Source organism: Lasiosphaeria miniovina, assembly GCF_030549165.1.
Source record: "Lasiosphaeria miniovina strain SMH2392-1A chromosome Unknown B0T26scaffold_6, whole genome shotgun sequence".
NCBI classification, from domain to species: Eukaryota; Fungi; Ascomycota; class Sordariomycetes; order Sordariales; family Lasiosphaeriaceae; genus Lasiosphaeria; species Lasiosphaeria miniovina.
In genome coordinates, this window is record NW_026848225.1 from 477,830 (window position 1) to 503,739 (window position 25,910).

At 58.7% G+C, this 25,910-nt stretch overlaps 6 protein-coding genes across 6 annotated transcripts; 3 read left to right on the forward strand and 3 right to left on the reverse strand.

The window, feature by feature from the left end:
• Positions 1 to 1,150: 1,150 nt before the first annotated feature.
• On the reverse strand, positions 1,151 to 3,441 carry B0T26DRAFT_754355 (Zinc/iron permease; the record flags this gene model as incomplete). The annotated part of the gene is made up of 5 exons (XM_060445814.1): positions 1,151 to 1,340; positions 1,412 to 2,320; positions 2,454 to 2,470; positions 2,563 to 2,647; positions 3,425 to 3,441. The coding sequence occupies 5 exons, from the start codon at positions 3,439 to 3,441 to the stop codon at positions 1,151 to 1,153; spliced, it is 1,218 nt and encodes a 405-aa protein (XP_060292404.1).
• On the forward strand, positions 3,336 to 5,301 carry B0T26DRAFT_394242 (acyl-CoA N-acyltransferase). The gene is made up of 3 exons (XM_060434776.1): positions 3,336 to 3,455; positions 3,539 to 4,904; positions 4,960 to 5,301. Exons 1-3 carry the CDS (start codon positions 3,440 to 3,442, stop codon positions 5,015 to 5,017), a joined length of 1,440 nt encoding a protein of 479 aa, XP_060292405.1. The 5' UTR covers positions 3,336 to 3,439; the 3' UTR covers positions 5,018 to 5,301.
• Positions 5,302 to 5,585: 284 nt separating this feature from the next.
• B0T26DRAFT_742678 (pyrroline-5-carboxylate reductase dimerization-domain-containing protein) lies at positions 5,586 to 6,754 on the reverse strand (the record flags this gene model as incomplete). The annotated part of the gene is made up of 2 exons (XM_060444154.1): positions 5,586 to 6,550; positions 6,685 to 6,754. The coding sequence occupies 2 exons, from the start codon at positions 6,752 to 6,754 to the stop codon at positions 5,586 to 5,588; spliced, it is 1,035 nt and encodes a 344-aa protein (XP_060292406.1).
• Positions 6,755 to 7,410: 656 nt separating this feature from the next.
• Positions 7,411 to 8,366, forward strand: B0T26DRAFT_653433 (CTD kinase subunit gamma CTK3-domain-containing protein; the record flags this gene model as incomplete). The annotated part of the gene is made up of 3 exons (XM_060438457.1): positions 7,411 to 7,566; positions 7,644 to 7,965; positions 8,044 to 8,366. 3 exons carry the CDS (start codon positions 7,411 to 7,413, stop codon positions 8,364 to 8,366), a joined length of 801 nt encoding a protein of 266 aa, XP_060292407.1.
• Positions 8,367 to 8,838: 472 nt separating this feature from the next.
• Positions 8,839 to 10,161, reverse strand: B0T26DRAFT_720439 (ribosomal protein L7/L12 C-terminal domain-containing protein). Its single transcript, XM_060442487.1, has 2 exons — positions 9,477 to 10,161; positions 8,839 to 9,287 (listed from the first exon to the last, which is right to left on the reverse strand). The coding sequence occupies exons 1-2, from the start codon at positions 9,702 to 9,704 to the stop codon at positions 8,952 to 8,954; spliced, it is 564 nt and encodes a 187-aa protein (XP_060292408.1). The 5' UTR covers positions 9,705 to 10,161; the 3' UTR covers positions 8,839 to 8,951.
• Positions 10,162 to 12,246: 2,085 nt separating this feature from the next.
• B0T26DRAFT_720443 (uncharacterized protein) lies at positions 12,247 to 25,280 on the forward strand. The gene has a single exon (XM_060442488.1). It carries the CDS (start codon positions 12,627 to 12,629, stop codon positions 25,251 to 25,253), a length of 12,627 nt encoding a protein of 4,208 aa, XP_060292409.1. The 5' UTR covers positions 12,247 to 12,626; the 3' UTR covers positions 25,254 to 25,280.
• The last annotated feature ends 630 nt before the right edge of the window (positions 25,281 to 25,910 follow it).

A 25,910-nucleotide genomic window follows, 5' to 3' on the forward strand; every position in this document is an offset into this window, starting at 1 on the left:
CATTGATTTACCAGATTTTTGCAAGTTACGTTCAGCATGGGCCAGCCGCAGGGGACACTAGGCCGGTCATTTAGGATCGGAAGCCTAGGCCCTCCCTTCCCCCTTTTTCATGATGCAGCTTGAGAATGGGGGAAAAAACTCTTGATATCTCGTGAGAATATCATCGCCAAGTCAGGGCAGTTCTCCCTCCCGCTTACGTCGGGTGCTGATTAATTGCCGTATCTCTCGCTTGATCTTGATTCTCGGTTCGCTGCACTGCTTACTGCTTGCTTGACGCCCCCCTCATTAGTGTGGGGTCTTGGCCACCCTTCTCTCATCTGCTCTGTCTGACCAACACATGAGCTGGAGCTGGTCTGGCCTGACCAGCCTGACCAAGACTACCTTTCCTAGGTTGGCATTGCTGCAAGTGATTCACGGCTGGGGCGGCGGCGCCGCCCTTGCTGAGGCGTAGCGATGGAAGGGCCAAAAAGGCCCAGATCCGTTTCCAACTGTCCAGTTTCCCCCCTGGCAAGCAAGCTACGTAGCAATAAATGTCAAACCTAGCCCCTCGATTGAAACATGTGGATATTTGACTAAAATCCTCCGCTGCGGCTCACTCGGTGGAGGTCTGAAACATCGGCTTGGAACTATTTCATAGGCTCGTTTTCTTTTTATTAGTGATGTGCCTTCCCGCCGCTCTCCATGGAACAAGTCCATTTTTAACTTCAACCGGTCCGGCAATAGGCGTAGCAATATCGGCGTTGCAAGGACTAAAATCAGTAGCGAACTAGCAGCTACAGCAATAGTATAGTGGCGCCTTGAGCTTCAAGAGGGAGCGAGAGAAAAAAAAAGATAGAAAAGGCTCAGGATTTCCCAACATAACTAAACCTGTGGCGTCATTCAGTCAGCCTGATAGAGACTAGGCCAGCTTCCGTTCATGTCAATCCACTACACTAGGTCTAGAGACATGTTCGCATATATAATACAAGTCTGGACGGGTACGTAGTATCAAATACAAGTAATAAGAGCCTCCCCAACTCCTGTCCTTTTCATGCCGCTACTTCAAAAGAACAATAAAAAAAGAAATTGGAAGGAGAATGCAGAGGGGTGCCTACATACTAGGTCTAAGTCCAAACGCCTACCATTGCAATCTAGTACACCCGGCGGGACATCAATGATGATGGCCGAATTGCGTGAGGAGCGGGAGCAACATCCCCCCTACAGTGGCAAGCGTATCTCGCATCTGCGGCTTGACTTGCTTTCGCTGCACGACATTGGTGCCGTCTAGCGCATTTACGCTGGAGTGGTGCTCATGGCTCGAAGAGTGGTTTTCTTCCTGCATGGCGTGCATGGCCACATATCTGAGGGAGAAAGAGTCAGTAGAGTTGCAGGCAGGCGTGTGGCGGAAAAGAAGACGGATGTAATTTCTTACAGGAAGGTGCCGGCGGAGAAGAGCAGCAGCATGCCGGTCCACCACTGTCCCGCCTCACCCTGCATGTGATCGCCCCCGATCAAGAATATAATTAGGTATGTCAACAGCGCTCCAACCGGGGCTGCGAGACTGAAGACAATGAGATGGCCTCTGGCGGCCCGTTTTGGGAGACCTTGCTTTAACAGGACCGAGGTTAAGCCGAAGGCGGCCGGAGCCTTGTGTGCCATGATAGCAACAAAGATGATGAGCCCGAGCTTCATATCGGACGTGGTGGCTGATGCGCCCATCGCGATTCCGTCTGCTGCCGCATGGATCACGAGGCCTGTTGTCGTTGCAAGACTGCGGGTTTGCTTTGGTGACGGGGCGAGCGAACCTAGGAATCCCTCAGCTTCTTCTTCCCCAGAGACGCTGGACGCAGCCAGATCGTCGAGGCTGATGTGTCTGGTTGTGGGCACTGCTTGGAATGTCTCAGTCGCATGGCGAGGCAACCTGTCGATCAAAAACATGAGCACAAATCCCAGCATCAAGGAGAATCCAATGTAAAACGTAGGCATGTGAGGCGGGCCGTAGTCATCCTCGACAACCGGAATTTTGGGGCGGTCCTCGTCGTCATGATCTTGGTGTTGTTCTTCTGCCCTTATTTTCGGCCCGCCGGACTGGAGATCCCTGGACACCCTGTCGAAAGTATTCGCGCCCGAGGACTCCCATCTCCTGAGCTTGACTGCCTTATCGCCGCCGTTTAGGACATGCGCTCCGGACTCCCAGTCAACGCCCAAGCCCCTCTGCCCTCCCAGATGCCGGGCATCGTGCGAATGTGAATGCGCCCCCATCCCTGTCGTCGCAATGGCTTCAATGCCCTCGGGTATAATCACGATAAGCGATGTGCCGACAAGAATGCCGATGCCGATGCTAGAGATAAGTCGTAGTTGCGACTGACTGAGGGTCATGGAAAGTGGCAGAGCCCCGGCCAAGAAAGAACTGTCATGTAGTATAATCAGCTCGCGCACGACGACAAAAGGAGAGAGGTCGAATTTCGACGTACGCCAGGGCCATGACCACCTATTCGAAGCGACATGTTAGCTGCATCGCCAAAAAGAAGAGCCGGAGGAGAGTGAGCGCTTGGTGGGCTTTAGAGGCAGCCGGGGGCGAACATACACAGAGGGCCAGAAGAAGAAGTAACCCGCCCATCGCGTGAGGTTGTTGAAGGCGATGGGAATGGCGATGTCGAAGGCGATGCTACAGATGTGTAGAGCGGCTTCAAGATTGACGACTCATGGCGCACCTACGCAGGAAGCCGGTAGATAAGAATGACAGCTCGACCGCTGCTGCAGCACAAAGTGGACTCGGGAAATGCCTCCGTATCCCTAGTGAGATCCTGCGTTAAGATCAATTGGAGCTCCTAGACCTGGAGAACCCATCCATCTGCCCCAGATTGCCAAGCCTGCAAACGACTTGGTGTTCTGTTTGGCACTTAACGTCAATGGCACGGACGGCGTGCGTGCCCGTGTTGGCTGAGCCGGAGCCCTTGCTTCGCGGTCAGGGGATGTAGCCCCGCTAGCCCTTTGAGGCTAGCGCATTAGATGACTGTGCTTGGGTTACACCTGGGCGTCCAAAGGCTCGTAGCCCTCGGGAGCCCACTGAAGAGCAGATCAAATGTGGTAACAAAGCACCCCGCGGCGTGGATGCAGAAGGGCCCAAGCTTTTTCAATTAAGAAACGCGATCGCGACCGCGACTGGAACGGGACTTTTGAGTTACCAACCAAACCGCAGAAGTATTACAAAACGCCCTTCAGCAACACTTGCATCTGCCTGCGAATAGCTCACCTATTTTCCGGCAACCTAGTCGCCGCAAACCCTTGTATGCCGCCAATTTGTCATCCCTTGAGTTCCAACCCGCAACATCAATCGCGGGGCTATTTCGATTTTCAGTCGTTTTAAAACTGGCCGCGAACGAGTACCCACGCCCACTTCCGCCTCTTCAGATATCGCGCTCGCCGCTGAGCTTACGCCTACTCTAGAGTGTTCGCCATGTCTGCTGACGCTTGTGAGGAAACCCTCAGTTAAATCACTGCTTTTTATTTTAGGGGTTTCAGCACTGGATCAAGACCATGTCACTAACTAAAGCAGGGACGGCGAACGCCAACGAGACGCTCTCGATATCGCTAGTCGCCCCCGCGACCGGCGACATGAGCGGGCTCAAGACTATCGCCACTTTTAATCCTAGGTTTACATACCCAGTCTTTGGCGATGACGAGGCCATCTTTGGCTACCAGAACCTCAAGATTGACCTCCGCTACGGCGCGAGCGATATGCGGCCCAACCTTGCCATCTCATACAGCAAGAAGTTCAAGGCGATAGGCGAGACGAAGGCGGCCGATATTGAGGAGGCCCTGCGCGACTTCCTCCCCGAGGTAGCCTTTCAGAAACAACGCGACTTTGATACGGCAGTCAAGCGGCTCCGCGACAACTGGACTCCCCCGGGCGAGCTAGTGACGACGTTTGCCAGTAGGGCTGCGACGTATGAAGTCTGGAAATCTAATCTTGCCGATCAGGCCGTAAAGCAGCTTGTCTCGCGTATCCAGATTCTTGTGCCCCTTTTCATTGAAGGCGGTACGGCTATCGACGTTGATGACCCAGATGCTGATCGGTGGACGGTATTTTTCCTCTACCAAAAGGCCCCGGTAGTTGGCAAGCCCGGCGCATTCTCTTATCTGTTTGCAGGCTATAGCACTGTATATCGCTTCTTCTTGTTCCGGCCGCTCACGCCTCCTGCGTCTCCGTCCGAGAAGGACGCGACTCAGCACAAAGCTGAGGAAGAGTTGGCTCTGGGCAAGGACGACTTTGATCTACTGCAGCTCCCTTGCCGGACCCGCATCTCCCAGTTTCTCGTCATCCCGCCCTTCCAGCACAAGGGCCTGGGGCCGCAGCTCTACAGCATCATCTACCAAGAATATCTCAAGCACCCCCAGACACTTGAAATCACTGTGGAGGATCCAAACGAGGCTTTTGACGACATGCGGGATGTCGCGGATCTTCGCTTCCTGCGGCAGACCCTAGAGTTCAGCGCGCTGCACATCAACACTAGCATTGTCGTCCCCAAACACGGCCCCGCACCAGCCAACATTGTCGACAAGGACGCTTCGGAGGCAGTGCGGAGGAAGTACAAGATCGCGCCGCGGCAGTTCTACCGGGTCCTGGAGATGCACCTCATGTCGAAGCTGTCCGACGCCGTGCGGCCGGGGATCTTCCCCGAGAAGTCGACAGCCCGGGCGACGAAGCAGGACGAGCACAGATACAAGCTATGGAGGCTGATGGTCAAAAAGCGCCTATACATCCACAACAAGGACGAGCTCGGCCAGATCGAGGTCCCCGAGCGCATCGAGAAGCTCAATGAGACCGTCTCCGGCGTCGAGTTCGACTTTGCGCGGCTGGTAGCCAAGGCCGAGGCCCAGCCGGAGGCTTCGGCCGTCTCCAATGGAAAACGGAAAATAGGGTTGGATGACGCTGTCTTTACGTCGAATAAAAAGGCCAGGGTTAACGACGAGTAGTAATTTAGACACGAGCATGAACGGAGGCACGGGCATGGGCGTGAGCGTGGGCATGTAGCACGAGTATGGACAGCCTGGACTTGTTGCAACCAGCTTGTTGTACGACTCGGGTCTGGGCCAGAGCAAAAGCAGGAGTCCGCATGGTCTCCATACATGAGGAAGTAAACTGTCGCCATGGACATCGTGTCCATTGCTGCCTTTGGTTTGTTTGCGCTAATACCTTTATGAGCCTGTCTGGCTTGGAGATGGAGCATGGACAAGCAGGTGGGAAATGAGCATTGATCTTTTTTAGTGTCTTACGGGGGGGGGGGAGGTCTTTGTTGTTTGGTTCTTTATAGGGGTATGTGGGTTTTTTGTAGGTATTGTACAACTAGAAACGGACCGAAACGCCCTTGAAAACCGCGATGAGTATGACACGGAGTATTCGGCCGAATTGCCCGCGCGCCCCAGTGCCTTCTCCTGTGAAGATCTGGTCTGGCCTGGTCTAAGAGTGCGCTTGATCGCCCTGTCTAAACAAGATGGATGGAAAGCTACCTCGTAATAGCTCCACGCCTGGTCAAATATCTGCCTGTCTATAAAGGCCCCCGTAACCACCTACCACGTCCTCCTAGACCTTTCTGTCTAGTCTAGTCTAGCTGGCTGCTCGAGAACCTCGTGCCGTTGACGCCCTGGACGCCCTTGCCGAGCTGGCTCGCGACGACGGTGGCCTCGCGGACGGCGCGGGCGACGGTGCCGCGGACCCGGCCCTCCTCGAGCACGAGAAGGCCGCCAATAGTGCAGCCGCCAGGAGTGCTGACCTTGTCGCGGAGCAGGGCGGGGTGGTCGCCGTTGAGGACTAGGCCGGCGGTGCCGCGCATGGTCTGGGCGGCCATGCGCTGGGCCTCGGTACGCGGCAGGCCCATGGCCACGGCGCCGTCGATGGCCGCCTCGAGCATCAGAGCGAAGAAGGCCGGGCCCGACCCACACAGCGCCGTGCACGCGTCCATGTTGGCCGGCGGCAGGTACACCACCTCGCCGATGCGCCGGAAGATCCACGTCACCAAGTCGCTCGTCTCCTGCGGCAGCGGTGGGCTCGGCGTATTGATGACGGTCATGGACTCGCGGATCAGCGACGCCGTGTTGGGCATGGCGCGCACGATGCGACACCTGGTCGTCGTCGCAGCAGTAGAATCAGAGTTGCTGCCGCCGTCGGGATAGAGGGTCCGCTCGAGCTGGGCCTCACCGACGCCGGCCAGGATGCTGATGAGCAGCTTGCCCGACAGGGCGGCGGCCATGCCGGGCTCGCCTAGCACGTCCTTGACCATAAAGGGCTTGCAGGCCAGCAGCACGACCTCGGCCTGCTGCACGGCGGCCACGTTGTCGTTCTGCACAATGCGCACGGCGCCCAGGTGCTCCCGTAGCGCCGACTTGACCTTCTTGGCGCTCTCGGGCCGCCGCACGCACGCGATGAACCGCGACGGCAGCCGCGCCGGCATCTCCTCAGGCACCTGCGGCGTCGATGTGCCTGACGACGACGGCGCCAGTACTACACGGCCCTGCATGTCGTGCAGCGAGGCCAGGATACCTGACAGGATGGCTATGCCCATTGTGCCTAATTAAAGAGGGTTAACATGATGAGCAGGGACATACAGCACGGCGTGGCCTCGGTTGGTTCCTTTCTTTCTTTTCTTTTTCTTTTTCTTCTTTCTTTTCCCTCTATTTAATGCGGGCAAAAATTCTACTTACCGCACCCAAGAACGGTCACGGTAAGCTCCGAAGAGCCATTGCCCTGGCTTGAAAGGTCGGTAGAACTCATCGTGGCGGTTTGGTGTCTTTGGAAAGAAGGCAAGCGGCGCCGATGTTCGGTGCTTGAGACAGGGAGAGAGGGGTTGAGAAGGGGAATTGGGATTCGACTAAGTGGTTCAATAAAAATGGAATTTCGGCTTTCTCAAGATGCAGCCTCGTTTTCACCTTGCTCGAATCAGCTCCTACTTGGCTTTACTCCTTCTTTTATGTCGAAACTAAATGAAACCATCCAGGTATGGACTTGTTGGCCAGACAGAGTCCCGTCATCTTCGCCTCTCATCGCCATAGAGGGACATCCCTGTCAATCTTGAACCCCAAACCAGAGACCAAAAATTAATACATTGACTCCGACCATCAACCGAACAAAGTTCAAAATTTAAAAGCTACGTAGACCTTCACCGCCTTCCCAGTTCAGACTAGCGGTCCTCCTGGGCTACGAGCTAAACAAGGGTCGAGCTGCCTGCCGGAAGCCGTTGGAGTTCATCAATCGACTGCACCAAGCAATTCCACCGCTGAACAACCTGGAAATATATTGCACATTCTCCCTCCAACCTCCGGACGGTAATGCAACCACGAGAGAACTAAAACATTTAGCAGCAAAAAAATCACTCCAACGAAGGAATAGGCGCCGAGATAGACCAAGACACATATATATTTCGTAAAAGAATGGCGGACCCGTTCGAGGTCCGCATGCGGTTTACAAACCAGCTGCGCCAGCTCAACGCATCAGTCAACTCGGCACAGAAGGCGGCGCAGTATGCGCTCAAATATCGCGACTCGGCCGAGGACCTGCACTCGTGCATTCTTGAGCAGCTCGAGCGGGTAACCCATCCCCCCTGCACGGTAGAAAGGAGGCCAAAAAATGCTAACCTCGCATCCGCTGTCCTCGCGCCGCACAGAACAGCATGAACACGCGAGCCAACATCATGTACTTCATCGAGCACTTTCTCGACATGGCGCACAAGGAGGGCCACGATGAGTACGTGCGCATGATGCAGCGCGACATCATCCGCGTGGTGGACGCGGTGGCGCCCGAGGACCGGTCCGGGGCCGCCAACGTCAAGGTCGTGCGCAAGGTGCTCCAGGCGCTGCAGCACAAGAGCTTCCTCGAGGGCGAGGCCGTGCGGCAGATCGAGGAGGTGCTGCGGGAGCGCGACACGGCCACGCAGGACATTGTCATGTCGTCGCCGCCGGCGGGCGGCCACGGCGGCGACCGGAGCGGTTTCGCGAACGGCAGCAGCAGAGAAGGAGGAGAGGGCGGAGGGGGGCTGGCAATCACGGACAGCATGGACCTCGGAGACATGCCGCCGTCGCAGACGCTGGCTGCTGCTGCTGCGGTGGCGGTTCCGCACCGCCGGGGCAACGCGCCGCCCAAGCTGGACAAAAAGCAGGTCGAGCAGCGCATCGAGGAGGACCGCGAGCGGCACAAGCGGCAGCGCGAAGACATCTGGGCCGTGCCGTCTGGCGACTACGCCGAGATGGAGAAGATGTGGGAGGAGACGAGCGACCTCGGCGAGGACGACCACCGCATGGGCGAGGAGGAGTACCAGGAGTGGAAGCTCGCCGCGCAGAACAGCTGCCCACACCGCCGGGAGGACGCTGCCAATGGCAAGCACTCTTGAATGTGTTGCGTGGCTTTTTCTCTTCCTTTTTCTCTTCCTTTTTCTTTGATTTTTGAAACTGGTTTCGAACATTTACACTGGCGGCGTAGCAATTTTTCCGCATGATATCCCCGCCAAATCCTCCCTCTTCTGTCATTAACCCCATTCCCCACCGCGATGTACGGATCCCGCGGTTTCTTTTCTCTGGCGGGCGTTTTTAGGTTGGCATGGATATGGACATGGGCATGGGCATAAATGGCGGCGTTGGGGCTGGACTGTGTGTTCATATGGCAATGGAAAGGGCCATGCACAATATTTTCCCCTTGGTTTTGGTTAAAGGCGTAAGCATGAACAAGAAAAGAGCAAGGCAGGAAACGGGTGGGAAAGGAGCATTGGGAGTTATAGGTATAAAACCTCAAAAGTCGGGAAATTATACCTACATCGATTAATCTAGATGAGACATATGGATTGTGGACAAGGCGAGTTCCCTGGTATATATTGAGTAATAGTAATGTTACATGTTTTTATTTCAGTTTTTTGTACATGCAAGCGGGGCCGAGCCTGGATGCCCTCCCCATCAAGGGAGCACGACACAGCTTAACTCACTCACTCCATGACGACGGTGGCGCCGAGCTCCTTCATGGTGGCGACAATCTTCTCGGCCTCCTCCTTGGGCACCGACTCCTTCATTACCTTGGGCGCGCTCTCGACAAACTTCTTAGACTCGACCAGGCTGAGCCCCAGCAGGCCCTTGACCTCCTTGATCACCTTGGGCTTGGCCCCGGCCTCGAAACCCATCAGCTTGATAGCGAACAGCGTCTTCTCCGCCGGCGCCGGCGCCGCCTCCTCCTCCTCCACCGGTGTTGCTGCCGTCGCTGGGCCGCCGGCGCCAGGCCCCGCCGCGAAGCCGCCTACCGGCAGGTCGGGGATGTTGAGTCGCGACTGTTTTTTGATGGTTTGTTAGCGAATGAGACGAGTGAGGCGGGGGATGGGTGTAGGCATTGTGTTTGTTTTCTCCTCCCCCCCTGAATCTGTCCCTGATGGGTAAAGGGGGCATACGGGCATATGAGGGGGGGGGCTGAGGGCAGGTATGTGCTGTGCTATGCTATGCTGTGCTGGGGGCCTTCCCACCTTCAAGCTCGCGACCAGCTCCGACGTCTCGAGCAGCGTTAATTGGCTGATCTGGTCGACGATGGTGGAGATCTTGGGACTGCTCGCAACAGCAGCTGCTGCTGCTGCCTCGGTCGAGTTGTACCGCCGCGCCGAGGCCAGGACGATGCGGACGTGTGGTGTGGTGGAGGTGACGGTTCGGAGCTGGCGCGCGCAGCACTGGGCTGCGTACCGGCACGAGAGCGACATGATGGTGCCCCTTTTTTTCTTTTTTTCTGGCCGGATTGGAGGTGGTGGGTTTGCGAGGAGAAGGAGCTTGGGAAGGGAGAAGACGGGCGCGTCAAATTGGGCAACTCTCTTAGCGATGTGCTGCTGCTGGCTGGCTGGCTGGCTGGTGGCTTTTGTCGTCGAAGAATGATGAACCCCGGGAATTTTTTCGACTGTCGTCCCGTCCCAGAGCACAGGTCCCCACTGGCGGCGGTTCTGATTGGCTAATGGCTCGCTCGAGGTGCCTGGGAGCTTTGACAGCCTCCGCCGTGGGCCGACATAGTGCTGGAGCGAAATGAATCTGCGCGGGCACTGAGCTGGGCGGCTGATACCTAGGGGCTGAGAGGTACGAAGCGTTAGTGGGTGTGGCACTAAAGAGATGTGCTAACCAGCACCAGTCTCAGCGGCCTCGGGTACCGAAGCTCCCGCTAAGCAGAACTGTAGGTAGCGCGAATCGTCCGTGCTACGGGAGAGTGCCCCACCCCACCTAAATGTCCAGCAGGGTGTTCGCGCGGGCAAAAAAAAAAAAAAGAGAGTTGAGATGGACCTATGAGAGAGAGCCTGTCTATGTTCGAGACTCACATATGATAACCCAAACTTATACACAACTCTGCAGCAACCAAAACCGTCGTGACGCCGCCCTGCGATACCTACCTAATTTTGTTAAGTACCAGGATGGCCTCAATCGACGTGAGTGCGCAGAGAGTATCCCTTCTGGGGGATGCAGCAACACTGCAGCAGCTGCCGAGTGAGCTGCTGGCAGTGATCCAGGACCACCACCAGAATCAGAACCAGAACCAGAATCAGCGCTTTTTAGATAGCATCGCCAGTGCCGCCCTGGTCGCCCCCGACGGCGTGTTCTGCCACTTCGAGCCGCTGTTTGCAGACATCTGCGCGCGGTTGGTGCTCTCGTCAGCCAGGCTCGACGTGCGCGTGCTGGGCGTATTTGCAAGGATCCTGCCCTTTGCCCCGTCGCTGGCCGTCTTCCTCACGGCCTTTCTCCAGACTGAGACGGGCCCCCTCGACGTGCTGGATCTGGCCCTGTTCAGCGACGATACAGACCTGCTCGCCGTGCTTGTGGCTCTGTGGCGCCTCAACAACTTCGACAAGGCCGCCTTCTCGCCCCTGGCCAGGCCCTCCCAGCTCCAGTCTCTGTTTGCCCACCCCCGGCCCGCAGTCAGATACCTCGCCATCATCATTTTCTGCCAGCTCCACGACGCCGCCGACCTCAAGTTGGAGGCCCTGCTCACAAAGCACCTGCAGAAGGACGCCAGCCTCGCCGATCAGCTGGACGGGAAGACGGCCGACTACACTTTTCTGCCCCTGTATGAGGACCAGAGGTGTCGAGACGTGCAGGCCCTCCGCAGTAGAATCAGGACCCAGACTGGCCTCCCTGAGCAGGACCCCAAGGAGAAGAAGGCTCAGTCAGTGCCATTGTTAGTGCCAGTGCAAAATCTAACTCCTCTTGTTGTCAAGTATGGCAACACTGTTCTTCCCCGTCCCCTGGGCCCCGTGAACACCCCCAGTGCTCTCTCCTTCACCTCCACCACGGTAGAGAACCTGGAAAATCTCGCCAGCCTGCTCCGGCGCCCTGGCCCCGTCCTGCTGCACGGCCTCTCCGGCGCTGGCAAGACTTCTCTGGTCCACGAGGTGGCCCGCGAGTTGGGCAAGCAGCAAAATCTAGTAACTCTGCACCTCAACGAGCAGACGGATGCTAAGATGCTGTTGGGTCTCTACACGACCGACTCCAAGCCCGGCTCCTTCCAGTGGCGCGCCGGTGTCTTGACCACGGCCGTCAGGGAGGGGAGGTGGGTCTTGATCGAAGACCTCGACCGCGCTCCTACCGAGGTCATGAGCACCCTGCTGCCCCTTATCGAGCGTGGCGAGCTTCTCATCCCCGGACGCGGCGAGAGAATTAAGGCCTCGGCCGGCTTCCGCATGTTTGCCACCGTCCGCACCCAGCTCGGCATGAACGACAGGGAGAACCTCCCCAGTCTCATCGGCCTGCGTCTCTGGCAGCTGCTTCACGTCAAGGCCCTCCCCCGCGATGACCTGCGGGACGTCATTGGCGGCCGGTATCCTCTGCTCCACAAGTACATCACGGGAGTACTGGCCGTTTTCGACCAGCTCATGGCCTCGACCAGCGGCTCTACTCGCATGGCTCTTGGCCGTTCGGCCATGGAACGTCCCATCGGCACCAGAGACTTGCTTAAATGGTGTGCTCGCCTCGACGATATCCTGCGCGCCGTCGGCTGCAAGACCGGCGACGAGCCCATTAGTGACACTATCAGAGACCGCATGTTCTTGGAGGCTGTCGATTGCTTCGTGGGGAGCGTCCAGGAGCCGGCAGCTCGGAACGCGCTAATCTCGACGATTGCAAAGGAAATGCAGCTCTCCCCCGAGAGAGTGCAGCACTACCTGACCAGCTACATCCCCGACCTTGGAGACCAAGAGACAAGGCTGGTAATTGGGCGCGTATCCATGCCCAAGGCGAGACGCTCAAGCCGCGTGACCAAGTCGAAGAGGCCGTTTGCCACTACTACCCACGCCAAGAAGCTGCTCGAGCAGATAGCAGTCGCCGTCAAACACCGCGAGCCACTGCTGCTGGTCGGCGAGACAGGCATTGGCAAGACGACGGTGATCCAGCAGCTGGCCGAGTCGCTTGGCCACCAGCTCATTGCCGTTAACCTGTCGCAGCAAAGCGAGGCAGGCGATCTTTTAGGCGGGTTCAAGCCCGTCAGCTCGCAAAGTCTCGCCATACCCCTGAAGGAAGAGTTTGAGGACCTGTTGGAGAAGACGGGCGTCTCTGCGGAAAAGAACAAGGAGTACCTGGACCGCATTACCAAAAAGTTCGCAAAGGGGAGGTGGAAGGAGGTGTCCAAGGAGTGGCGAAAGGCCCCCAAGATGTTTGAAGCCATCCTCGCAACGCTCGAGAGTAGCCAAGCCCGCAACCAAGATGCTCAAGGGTCGGACGTCCAGCGCGCCAAACGCCGCAAAACAGGGTCGACCAAGCTGCTTCGTCTGCAGGAACTGAGGCAGCGCTGGGGCACCTTCTCGGAAAGCCTCGACCAGTTTGATAGGCAAATCTCGGGCGGTCCGGGAGGCTTTGCGTTTGCCTTTGTCGAAGGCAAGCTCGTCAAGGCCGTGAGGAATGGAGACTGGGTTCTCCTAGACGAAATCAACCTTGCCAACCCCGACACGCTGGAGAGCATCGCCGGTCTCTTCCACCCCTCTCCCTCTCTTCTCCTCTCGGAGACGGGAGAGATTGAGAGCATTCAGGCCCACCCTAATTTCCGCGTCATCGGTGCCATGAACCCGGCTACCGACGTTGGCAAACGGGACCTGCCGCTCGGCCTGAGATCTAGATTTACCGAAATTTATGTCGGAAGCCCAGACCGGGACAAGAAAGACCTCCTCACCATTATCAAGACATATCTTAAAGGCAATAACAGCGGGATTGACCGGCTGTCAGACGACATTGCCGACCTGTATCTCGAGATCAAGGGACGGGCCGAGCTGAAGACTCTGGTGGACCAGGCGAACGAGGTTCCGCACTTTAGCCTCCGTACGCTTACTCGCGTCTTGACATATGCCAACGACGTCTCTCCTTTCTATGGCCTCGAGCGGGCTATATACGAAGGCTTCTGCATGGGGTTTACGACGCTGCTCAGCGAGGAGTCGGAGCGGACTGTGATTCCCCTGATACAACAACACCTGCTAAAGAGGCCCAACATCCTGTCTGTGCCGCCCAAAAAACCTATCGACGGGAGGCACTACGTCTCCTTTAAGAACACAGCCAAGGACCACCAGTACTGGCTCTTGCAAGGTAACGAAATGCCCATGGAGCGAGGCGACTACATTATTACGCCCTACGTCGAGAGGAATCTCCTGAACTTGGTCAGGGCCACGTCGACGCGCAGATACCCAATTTTAATACAGGGGCCGACGTCGTCTGGAAAGACGAGCATGATCGAATATCTGGCAAATTTCACCGGGAACAAGTTTGTGCGAATCAACAACCACGAGCACACGGACCTCCAGGAGTATCTGGGCACCTATGTGTCCGATTCGGAGGGGAAGCTCAGATTCCAGGAGGGCCTGCTGGTCCAAGCCATGAGAGAAGGATCGTGGATCGTGCTAGACGAGCTCAACCTGGCGCCCACCGACGTCTTGGAAGCCCTCAACCGCCTGCTAGACGACAATCGAGAGCTTCTGATCCCCGAGACGCAGGAGATTGTGCGGCCTGCCGAGAACTTTTGCCTTTTTGCTACCCAGAATCCCCCGGGCCTCTACGGAGGCAGAAAGGTGCTGTCTCGAGCCTTCCGTAACAGATTCCTGGAGCTGCACTTTGACGACATTCCCGAGAACGAATTGGAGACAATTCTACAGAAGAGAAGCCGCAACACGGCGCCGTCGGACTGCCGCCGCATTGTGGCCGTCTACAAGCAGCTTACCCGCCTCCGACAGGAGAGCCGCGTCTTTGAGCAAAAGAACAGCTTTGCCACCCTGAGAGATCTCTTTCGCTGGACTCTGCGAGAGGCGGATACCCGGCAAGACATTGCAGAGAATGGCTTCATGCTGCTCGCCGAGCGCGTGCGCAAGCAAGAAGAGCGCGCAGAGGTGAAACACGTAATCGAGGAAGTCTTCAAGGTCACCATCAACCCCGACCGCCTGTACGACCGGGACCTGGCCCCAGAGTTTCGCAACATGCATGGAGACACAAACAGCCAAGGCGTCATCTGGACAAAGGCGATGCGGCGTCTCTACGTCCTCGTCAAGCGGGCTATTCAGAACAACGAGCCCGTGCTGCTTGTCGGCGAGACGGGCTGCGGTAAAACGACGGTTTGCCAGCTGCTCTCCGAGTTTGACAAGAAACTGCTGCACATCGTCAATGCTCACCAGAACACGGAAACTGGAGACCTCATAGGCTCTCAGAGACCGGTGAGAAACCGTGGTGCCATCGTCGAGTCGCTTCTACGAGACCTGCAGGAGGCTGCCGGCCTTGTAGGAAAGGATGCCGGCTCGTCTCTCGACGACCTGCAGGCTTGGTATCGCTCACTTTCCCGCGATGATCTTTCCAAGCTACCAGAGCCGTTAAAGGCGAGAATTCAGTCTAGAAGCTCTAAGAGCAAGGCGTTGTTTGAGTGGAGCGATGGCAGTCTCGTCCATGCCATGAAGGAAGGGAACTACTTCTTGCTAGACGAGATCTCCCTGGCCGAAGACTCGGTGCTGGAGAGGCTGAACTCGGTCCTCGAGCCACACCGTAGTCTCCTACTTGCCGAAAAGGGAGTGGACGATTCCTTCATCGAGGCCGTCGAGGGCTTCCAGTTCTTCGCTACCATGAACCCGGGTGGCGACTTTGGCAAGAAGGAGCTCTCGCCCGCACTGCGCAATCGGTTCACCGAGGTCTGGGTCCCGCCCCTCTCGGAGGAGGAGGACGTCCACGACATTGTCATCTCCAAGCTGGATGGCCGGTTCAAGGCCAATGGCAAAAAGGGAGCAAAGTCTGTGTCCAAGATCATTGTCGAGTTCTCATCGTGGTTTGGCAAGACATTCAGGCCGTCGTCCACCACGGCCTTTTCCGTCCGAGACATCCTCGCCTGGGTCCAGTTTATGAACGCGTGTCACTTCCCGGCAGAGGTCGCTCTCCTCCACGGCGCTGCCATGGTGTTCATCGACACCATTGGCGCGAACCCGTCGGCGCTGGTCGCCGTCGACCCCAGAGCCATGGAATCGCAGAAGCTGACCTGTCTCGAGAAGCTCAGCGCCCTGAGCAGCTACGATCTGCTGCCACTGTACTTGCAGGAACCGCAGGTGACCATGGAAGAAAAGCTCCTCTTGATCGGCAACTTCAGCATCGACAGGTCCCTGACTCGGAACATAGACGCCGGAGACGAGTTTGGCGTGCCGACCACCAAGATGAATGCCATGCGGGTCGTCAGGGCCCTCCAGGGCACAAAGCCGATTCTTCTCGAGGGAAATCCAGGAGTCGGCAAGACAACGCTCATTACAGCCCTGGCACGGGCCTGCGGGAGGCCACTGACTAGAATCAACCTCTCGGACCAGACGGACTTGATGGATCTATTCGGCACAGACGTCCCGGTTGAGGGCGCCGAGGCAGGCAATTTCGTGTGGCAGAATGCTCCTTTTCTGGAAGCCATGCAAAACGGATCCTGGGTGTTGCTTGATGAGATGAATCTGGCGTCTCAGACGGTGCTCGAAGGCCTGAACGCATGCCTCGACCACCGTGGAGAGGTCTACATTGCAGAACTCGACCAGGTGTTCAAGCGGCATCCCGACTTCAGGCTGTTCGCCGCCCAAAACCCGCACCACCAGGGCGGCGGCCGCAAGGGCCTTCCCAGCTCCTTTGTGAACCGCTTCATCGTCGTCTACTCGGACGTGTTTACTAAGCAAGATCTGCTTCACATCACGGCTAAGAAGTTCCACAACCTCGGCGAGCAGACTCGGCACCAACTGATTGAGTTTATCTCGAAGCTGGACGATGCCGTCGTCACGGACAGGGCATTTGGCTCGCAGGGGTCGCCGTGGGAGTTCAACCTGCGAGACATTCTCCGGTGGGGGGGTTTGTTGACGTCGCAACATGCCCTCCTGGGAGGCAGAAAGCCAGACGACTACCTGGACGTCATCATCCGCCAGCGCTTCAGGTCGGATCGCGACAGGCTCGAGGTCGACAGGCTCTTTTCCAGCGTCTTCCAACGGACCCCCGAAAGCCACAGCCTCTACCACGACATCAACCCCCACTTTGCTCAGGTCGGGCTCGCCACGCTGCAACGGAACCCGCTGTCTCAGCTGACACCCTTTCCCTGCATCGACCCGGTGCCCAAACTGAAGGAGATCGAGTCTATCTTGATCGCCATCGAGCAGGACCTGCCGTGCATCCTTGTTGGTCCGTCGGGAAGCGGTAAGTCGGCCCTCCTGGCCCACGTCGCTGCCCTGGCTGGAAAGGCCCTGGTCATCTTCCCTCTCAATTCCGACGTCGACACGATGGATCTCATCGGAGGCTTCGAGCAGGCAGACCCCCACAGGGAGCTTCGGACGTGTCTAGCCAAGCTGGGCCGCGCCCTTCAAGACCATATTCTACGCGTCGTCCCGAGCCCCGTGTCTGGCTCGTTGGTTGACCTGCTGAGTCTGCTAAACTCTGCCACGGAAGATGAGCAACGATTTGATAGCATCCTGTCCATGGTTGAGGATCTGGAGAACGACACGTCCCTGGCCGACGAGCTCGCCGCTCTGCTCGCCGAGGCATCTCAACTGCTACGCAGCGACTTGACCATGGAGAAGCCGCGTTTCGAGTGGCTTGACGGTGTCATTGTCCGGGCCGTCGAGACGGGCGCCTGGCTGGTTCTCGATAACGCCAATCTCTGCAGCGCCTCGGTGCTTGACAGGCTCAACTCCCTCCTCGAACGTCCAAACGGCACTCTGAGCATCAACGAGCACAGCAGCCCGGGCGGCGAGCCGAGAGTGGTCACGCTGCACCCTGACTTCAGAATCTTCCTTACCGTCGATCCGCGCTATGGCGAGCTCTCCCGGGCCATGCGGAATCGTTCGATCGAGATCTACCTCGACGGGACGCCCCCGACCACGGCCAGCGCTGACCACATTGCCACTGTCGGTGGCAGCTTGCAAAGGTTCCACAGAGCAACCAAGTTGCTGGACAATTCACCACACGAGGAGCTGCTTGCCCCCCTGGCCTTTGACCTTGTCTCTCTTGGGGATACAAAGGTGCTGGATTCGTTTGCGTCTTCGTCCTTGGTACAGTCGTCGGCTGCCAGCCAGAAACTGGGCCAAAACAAGTCGTACGTGGACTCGGACGACGCGGCTCCTCTGAGGAAAGCCGTCTCGGATCTCTATGGCTTGTCCCCAGACAGGATGCTGATGCCGCTGCATCCCCTTCTCAACGCCCCCATTGTCCCGCTCCTGGAAGCAGATCGCGAAGGGCTTGCATACTGGGTAGCCACTTGCTACGAACTTTACCTCGACATGCAGACGCTGCAGAGCACCATGGAAGCCCAGCTCAGCAAGGTCAACCTCAGCAAGCCGTCTCTGATGAACCGCCTGCAGAGGTCCTGGGTTGCGGACAAGGTCGCCTCGCTCTCCAAGGACTCGACCGTCAACGCGGTGCGCTTTCTGTCCTCGTTTATGCAGGCAATCAAGGCCTTTCTGTTCGAGCACCTAGACGACCCCGGCGCCTGGAAGGAGCGCCGCTTAGCACTGAGGCGGTTGATGGTCTTCTGGAGACGCACACTCGAGTCTCTGACCGCAGCCTCGTTTGAGGAGGCGCGGTTCCAGGCTCACCTCACCCAGGGGTCCGACTTCCTGCAGCGCACCATGTTGGCTTCGCCGGAGCAGCGGGATCAAAAGATGCTCTCGACGCTCGCTGGGTTCCTCGAGCGCGATTTTGTGCTCGGCTTCAAGCTACTCACGGGCCTCAGCATGGAGATCCTCTGGAACCGGCTGCGTCCTGACCCCATCCCGGATTTGCAGACCCTGGGGCAGGTCATGCAGATGGAGCGCCTGGCCGACCGCTTTGACTCGCTGCGCTGGAGAGTGGATGCCACCATCTCGACGCTGCGGAACGTGCAAGAGTCCATGGCACGAGCGTACTCGTTCGTCAGGACAGGCAAGGGAGATGGCGCTTCCCTGGTCAAAGATTTGGAGGCTGAAATATCTGTTCTCGAGGCCGGAATCGGGCAGCATTCGGGAGAGCACCAGCCTTTCTTCGCGTCCAGCTTTGAGGGCCTCAGGCAGGCCCTTGTCCTCCATCAAATCTCACAGGACATCGGGGTGCTGCCGGGCTCGTCGGACATCGACGTGCTCTCGAGCATGCCGACTGTCGGCCTGATGCGCCTTCAAAGCACGGGACGGACCGCTCTAGAGTCAGTCGACTGCATCTTAGCCCAAGACACCGACGTCCGGCCCTGGGGCGGCGCACTGTCCAAGTCGCTGCTGCTTAGATACGACGCGGCAGCATCGGCCAGTCTGCGTGAGCTCCGCTCTCTCGAAGTCGAGATACCCATCATGGGCAAGGCTCTCGCCGGAGCATCCGAGGCGCTGGCGGCAGACCCTCTCAAGAAAGCAGAGCACCTGCTGCTGAAGCTCATGGGCGAGGTCATCTACGCCCACGACGACTCATGCAGCGGCGAGGTCGCATCGCTCTACCAGGACCTCTTGGACAGGGGCGACTTTTCCACCTTCTATATCGCGGGACCTGAGCTGTGGCTCGAACACGCGGATCTCCTCCAGGGTCTAGGAGATGGCTGGCCCCAACATCTCGTCGAGATCTTCAAGGGACATTTCTTCAGGGCCCTGATGGCGCTGGCCGGCGCAGCCAAGGGCCTGCAGCCGAGAGCGGCATACACGTCAGTTGCGTGGGTTCAGTTCTCCCTGGCCTGTGTCAAGCTCTTCGTGCCCGACAAGGTCTTCGATCCCCACAACCGGGCCCAGGTCGAGGCAGACGAACACAGCGAGATGCACCAGCACCTGCAGCAGCAGCTAGCAGCCCTCGAGGCGTTCCAGCTAGCTTTTACGGGACAGCAGACCAGTATCCGGACCACGCTCCTCACTGAGGAAGCGCTAGCGCTGGGCGAGCCGCCACATGTGCAGTCTATCTACCGACCCGGCGGCGCCGAGCTCCGCAGCCTACAGGGCGAGTTCAACAATGTGCTCAACATGCTGCTCCGGAACGACGTGTCGGCGTTGCACTTGCGGTCCATGTCGGCATCGTCGGAAGAAGCCGCCCAGGAGCTAGCTCTCATCGAGCAGAACGTAGTTCTCCTGATTAGCCGCTTAGTGTGCCGCTACGATGCCTACCGAGACCTGACGATGCCCTTGGTTAGCTTCCTTCGCTGCCTCCAGATGGGCTTGTCGCTGGGCCGCGCAGCCATGCCGGCCGCTGCACCCGCGTCACCCGAAGAGGGCAACTCCCAGGCCCTGCTCACCATCACCCCCTTCCTCAGCGGCACCGTGTGGAACGCCAAGGCCAGCAGCCTGCCGCTTCGCTCGTTCGAGTTTCTCGCCTTTGTGCAGGTCGTCACGGCGGTGGAGGGGCTCGACAACCTCCCCGCCTTCCTCCGGCAGTCGCTCCACGAGTCGCTGGCCTCGTACCACGAGGAGTGGAGCAAGAAGCTCGAGGCCGACCGCAAGATCGAGGAGGCCCGGAGGAGCCTGTTCAAGTTCAAGGGCAGCCTGGAGGACGAAGAGGAGTTTGACCAGGAGGAGTTCAACCAGCTGTTCCCCAACTACGCCACCGAGGACAGCACGCCCAAGCAGAGACGGCAGCAGCGCGGGGGCCGCGACCTGGCCATCATGCTAGCCGAGGCCCACGAGAAGATCTTCCTGCCGTCCCGAGACGCCCAGCAGAGCATCCAGGCCCTCTGCGCGCAGGTGGCCCGCAAGGTGGCCCACGAGAAGCGCCACGAGGTGGTGGGCGAGCCCGAGCTCGACAGGCTGCTGCTGCCGGCCGCCATCATGACGTTTGACGAGCAGTCGCGGGCCTTTGAAGCCAACGTCGGGTCGGACAACTACAACTTCTACACCGATGCCAACCTCGTCGAGGTTCGCAAGATACTAACCCTTGCGAGCGCCATCAAGAAGCGCTTCCAAGAGCTACAGGCCGTCGACGAGATCGGCCACCATCAGACGCTGGCCGACATCACCACGGCCTGCGACCACGTGCTAGACATGGCCATTGACGATCCGCTGGCCATGGTCATGGTTAGCGTCGAGCGCCTGCACTCGTTCGTCTACGAGTGGCACGAGGGCGGCTGGGCCACCCGCGCGAACAAGGCAACCGTGCTGTACGAGAGGCTCCGCGACACCATCTGCGACTGGCGCCGCCTCGAACTGTCGAGCTGGTCGTGCCTCTTCGACATGGAGGCCCGCAAGAACCACGACGAGGCCAAGTCGTGGTGGTTCATTGCCTACGGCGCCGTCATCCTCGAGCCGTTCGCCAGGCTGCAGGCGGGCGAAGACCTCAACGACCACGCCGTCAAGCTCCTGGCCATCCTCGAGTCGTACTTTACGGGCGCCAATGTCGGCCAGTTTTCCTCGCGCCTCGGTCTGCTGAGGCAGCTCAAGAGCCAGCTCGAGCTGCTTGTGCTAGACGAGCACGCCCTGGCCACGGTCCGCGACGCCGTGCAGAACTTTATTGTCTTCTACAGCCGTTTCGAGGCCAAGGTGGCCAACACGATCCGCGCCGGCAGAGCGCCGCTCGACAGGAAAATGAAGGACGTGCTACTCCTCTCCAAGTGGCGCGACAAGAACATCGAGTCACTCCGCGACAGCGCCAAAAGATCCCACCAGAAGCTCTTCAGGCTCGTCCGCAAGTTCCGCCTCGTGCTCCAGCAGCCTGTCAAGACCCTGACCGACCAGGGCCTCCCCGACGAGGACCACCCCAGAGTCGGCGAGTCGCTGGCCGTGCCCGTGGTTTCTACCTCGCCGGCCGACAGCAACGCCGTCCTTGTCTGCCATCAACTGGTCCCCGCCATACAGGAACACGCTCAGTGGGCGAGGATGACCAACCTCGGCGCCGTTCTCAAAGCCATGTCCAAGCACGGCTCGTTGCCTGCCTCGGTCATTGACGCGTCCGACACCCTGGACGAGTACATCACGGAGCTGGTCTCGAACATGGCAGCTCTCAGGAAGGAAACGCCCGGCCTGCTGACGGGCGAGAACAAGGGCTTGGTCCAGCATCTCAAGACACGCAAGACGACGCTGTACAGCGATACCCTCAAGACGCTCCGCGCCATGGGCTTCAGCCGAAACCTCGGCACCACCCTCCTTGCGCGCCAGAGCTCGACCCAGCTGGTCCTCGTCGGCTCGGGGCTCGTCCCTTATCTGAGCGGCTCCGCGCTGGACGCCCTCGAGTACTTTTACCACAAGACGCTAGACCTAGCCCCGCGAGTCCGGCACGCGACTCTGGACCACTCCGACGACCTCAATCGCGAGCTCATGAGCCGCAGCATCGGCTTCTTAGAAGGCATCCTGCACGTCATGTTCCGCCAGCGCAAGTACCTCTCGCGCGCCGCCACGGCCGAGCGAGCTCTCGACCGAGCCATCGCCGCCGTCGCCGAGCTCTCCAAGAGCGACGGCCGAGTCATTGGCCCGCAGAAGCGTCTGACAAACCACCCCCAGCTTCTGCGCTGGCTGGTCCAGGTCCTCAAGTTTGGCGCACACCTGGTCGAACTCCATGCTAAGCTCGGAGGCGGCAACAATCAACATGTGCTTGGGTTGTTCCAGGGCTGGGTCCAGACATTCACGGCACTCGATGCTGCTCAGGACAATCTTCCCCGTCTCCCGGTGGGCTTCAGCTCGACGGCCCATGATCAGCTCCAGGCCGACGTGGAGAGAGAGCTGGAGGCCTTCCGCCTGGGCTTGGAACAAGTCCTGCGAGAGAGACCCGACCTGGCCTTTGTCATGAGCCAAGTCCAGCTGTGGACTGGCTCGCAGACCTCGGATGTTGCGATCGAGCTCGAGGGAGACGGCATCGACAACTTTGCGGCGTCGGCCCTGACGCTGTCGAGCAAGATCCTGGTGGCGGTGCAGAACTTCCAGAGGGCCTCCCAGGCCATGCCCCAGGCGCCAGACGACGCTTCGTGGTTCGTCAAGTACAGCGAAGGGCTGGAAAGATCCATCGACGCCTTCCAGATGGTCAAGATCGCGGCCGAGGTCGACGCGCTCGTCGCGCTGCTCGGAGCCATGGACAGTGGCCACGCGGCAGTCGGACAGGCGGCAACGGCACTGCTACGACTCATGCTCCCGGTTTTCGAGCAGTATGCCGCGGCGTGCCGGCAAAACCTCGCCCGCTACGGTGACCTGCACCGCACAACCTCTAGGCTAGGCTATACTCTCAGCAGCTCGTTTGTACAGATCGCGGCGCAGGGGTTCTGCACGCCGCAAGAGAAGAGCGACGACAAGACCAAGGAGTCGGGCGACGTCGAGAACGGCACCGGCCTCGGAGACGGCGAGGGCGCCGAGGACATCAGCAAGGACATCAAGCCTGACGAGGACCTTGAGGACCTGGCACAGGACCCCAACAACAAGACGCAGGGCGACATCGAGGACAACGAGGACGCCGTCGACATGGGCGAGGGCGAGCTCGAGGGCGACCTTGGCAGTGTTGCTGGGGAGGACGAGGACAAGGAGAAGGAAGACGGAGATGACTCGGGTGATGAGAATGGAGACGACGAGAACGAGGAGGCGGGCGACGTCGACGACCTAGATCCCACGGCTATCGACGAGAAGATGTGGGATGGCAGCGACGAGGACGACACCGAGAAGGACCAGCAAGGCGACAAGTCTGCCGGCAAGGAAGAAGACGACAAGACGGCTGCTGGCGCCGACGACCAAAAGGATAAGAAGGGCGAGGAGGAGAAGATGGACAGGGAAGACAACGCCGAGCAGCAGCAGGGCGACGACGACGAAGACGCCGACGGAGACCCCGGCCAAGAGCAGGAGCAGGAGGCCCTCGCCCAAGAAGAGCTCAACCGCCAGGACCAGAACGTGCAGGAGAACGACACGTTAGCTCTGCCTGACGACATGAATATCGATCTTGAGGATGAGTCGGCCAGCGGAGATGACGACAATCTCGATGATCTGCCTGAGATTGATGGCGCCGAAGATGAGCCCGAGGTGGAGGACGATGGCTCTGGGAAGGGAGACGAGGATGAGCGGCCTGGAGAGGAGCAGCAGGATCAGTGCGGCTCGGAGGATGAGATTGATGATGCGGAGGAGGAGGACGTTAACGCCGTTGGTGGTAATGAGGAGGTGGATGATGTGGAGATGCAGGACGAGGAGGCAGGCGAGCAGGAGGACGAGGACAAGGACGCGGACAAGAGCAAGCAGCAAATGGCCGATGACGGAAACGCAGCCCCTACCGACGTGCAGACGGGCGGCGGCCAGACCGAAGAGGACGCCGACAACCTGCAAGAAGAGCAACCGGACAACAAGGCGGCCCAGAGAGACCAGGGCGCGCTCGGCAAGCAGCCGTCAGACCAAAAGACGGCCGCCGGAGAACAGGGCGCCCTCTCGAGGTCTGACCAGGAACAGAGGCCCTCGGACCAGGCAGAGGAGCCGCAGGACTCGAAGGACTCGCAACCGTTCAAAAAGCTCGGGGACGCGCTGGAGCGGTGGTATAACAAGCAGCAAGACATTCGCAGCGCCCAGGACGACCAGGAGGACTCGGGCAAGCCCGACACGGACATGGCCCGCGCCGAGTTCCAGCACCTACACGACGAGAACGCCGAGGCTGACGCCCAGGCGCTCGGCACCGCCACGGACGAGGAGTTGCGTCCGATGGACAACGCCATGGCCATCGACACGGAGATGGACGAGGGCCGCAACCAGATTCTGCCGGACGAGGAAGACAAGGCAGACAAGGCAGACGAAGCCCCGCAAGACGTCGAGATGGGCGACGCCGACGAAGCGCCTGAGGCGCCTAAGACGGACTGCGAGGACGGCCGCTCAGGCGTGTCTACGCGCAAGGGCGCGTTTGACGCGGACGACAAGCTGCCCCGCACCAACGCGCCGTCAGGCAAGCTCGACGACGAGAAGGTGCAGGAGACGTCAACGCAGCTGTCAGCGACGCACATCAGCGACGAGGCGGGGCTGCGCGGCTTCTCCGAGGCCATGGACATGTGGACGGCCTTCCAGACCAAGACGCAGGGGCTCTCGCAGTCGCTGTCGTCGCAGCTGCGGCTGATCCTGACGCCGACACAGTCGACCAGGCTGTCGGGGTCGTTCCGGACGGGCAAGCGGCTCAACATCAAGAAGATCATCCCCTACATCGCATCGAGCTACAAGCGCGACAAGATCTGGATGCGCCGCAGCATCCCCAGCAAGCGCGCCTACCAGATCCTGCTGTGCGTCGACGACAGCAGCAGCATGGGCGACAACAGCTCGGGCCGCCTAGCCCTCGAGTCGCTCGTCATGGTCACGCGCGCCCTGACCACGCTCGAGGTCGGCCAGGTCGGCGTGCTCGGGTTCGGGACTGACGTCTTCGTGGCCCACGAGCTGACGGAGCCGCTGGCCTCGCACGACGCCGGCGCCCGCATCCTGCAGCGCTTCACTTTCGATCAGCAGGGCACCGACATGTGCCGCCTGCTACGCACCACCATCGACCACTTCGCCGCCGCCCGCCTAACGCAGGCCGGCGCCGCCACCGGCGCCGAGGACCTCTGGCAGCTCGCCCTGATCCTATCCGATGGGCTCGTCCAATCCAAGGACCACGCCCGTCTGCGCCCCCTCCTGCGCGACGCCATGGAGCAGCGCGTCATGGTCGTGTTTATCGTCATGGACGACGCCGCTTCGTCTTCTTCTGCGGGTGTTGGTGTCCGTGGCACGAGCGTCCTCGAGCTCAAGGAGGCCCGCTTCGGCCCAGACGGCATCCCCGTCATCCACAGATACCTCGACTCGTTCCCCTTCCCGTATTACCTCATTGTTCACCACCTCGACGACCTACCCAGCGCCCTCGCTGCGCTGCTGCGCACGTGGTTTGCCGAGGTCAATTCGTAGGCTTTGTAGTCTGTGTGTGTTAGGGGGATTTATGTTTGGGGGGGGGGGGGGGGGGGCGTTTTGTTTCGTCTTAAAAGTGGAAAAGGGAAAAGTTGATTGTGTATTATAGGTGTTTGCTTTTGTTTCCTCTTTTGTTTCGTTGTATCTGTGCTTCTCCCGGCACAATGAATAGGGGGGGAAGTGTTGTTGGTAGATAAATAAACAAAAGTTTTAGATTGCTATTAAGGGAGAAGGGTTGACAGATGAGATCGATAGATACCTTAGATATTATTTCGTCTATTCTAGGAAGGACTTTCACTGTAAGGTTTATTGCCACAGTGAATGTGGGTTATGATTGATCAACCGTCACCGTGAACACTTGAATGAGTACAATTAATCTGGATAAATATCTATATTCGAGGATGAAGATGCGAGTTTAAGTGCCTACCTTAGCAGCTTGATAGTTAGTGTTGGTTGTTTGGCTAGGTATGTATTAAACTATCAAGATAATCTATAAGTCGTATGTATGCGGTTGATGTTAAAGTGTCATGGTATCTACAGGCTGTGATGTGCGTCGTGTTGTGATGTGCGTCGTGAGGGGTGTTCACTGTAAGATACGTGCACAGATGGATACTTGAGGGTGAGTGAGACTAGTTTCTTTGGGTCTTGACCTAGATA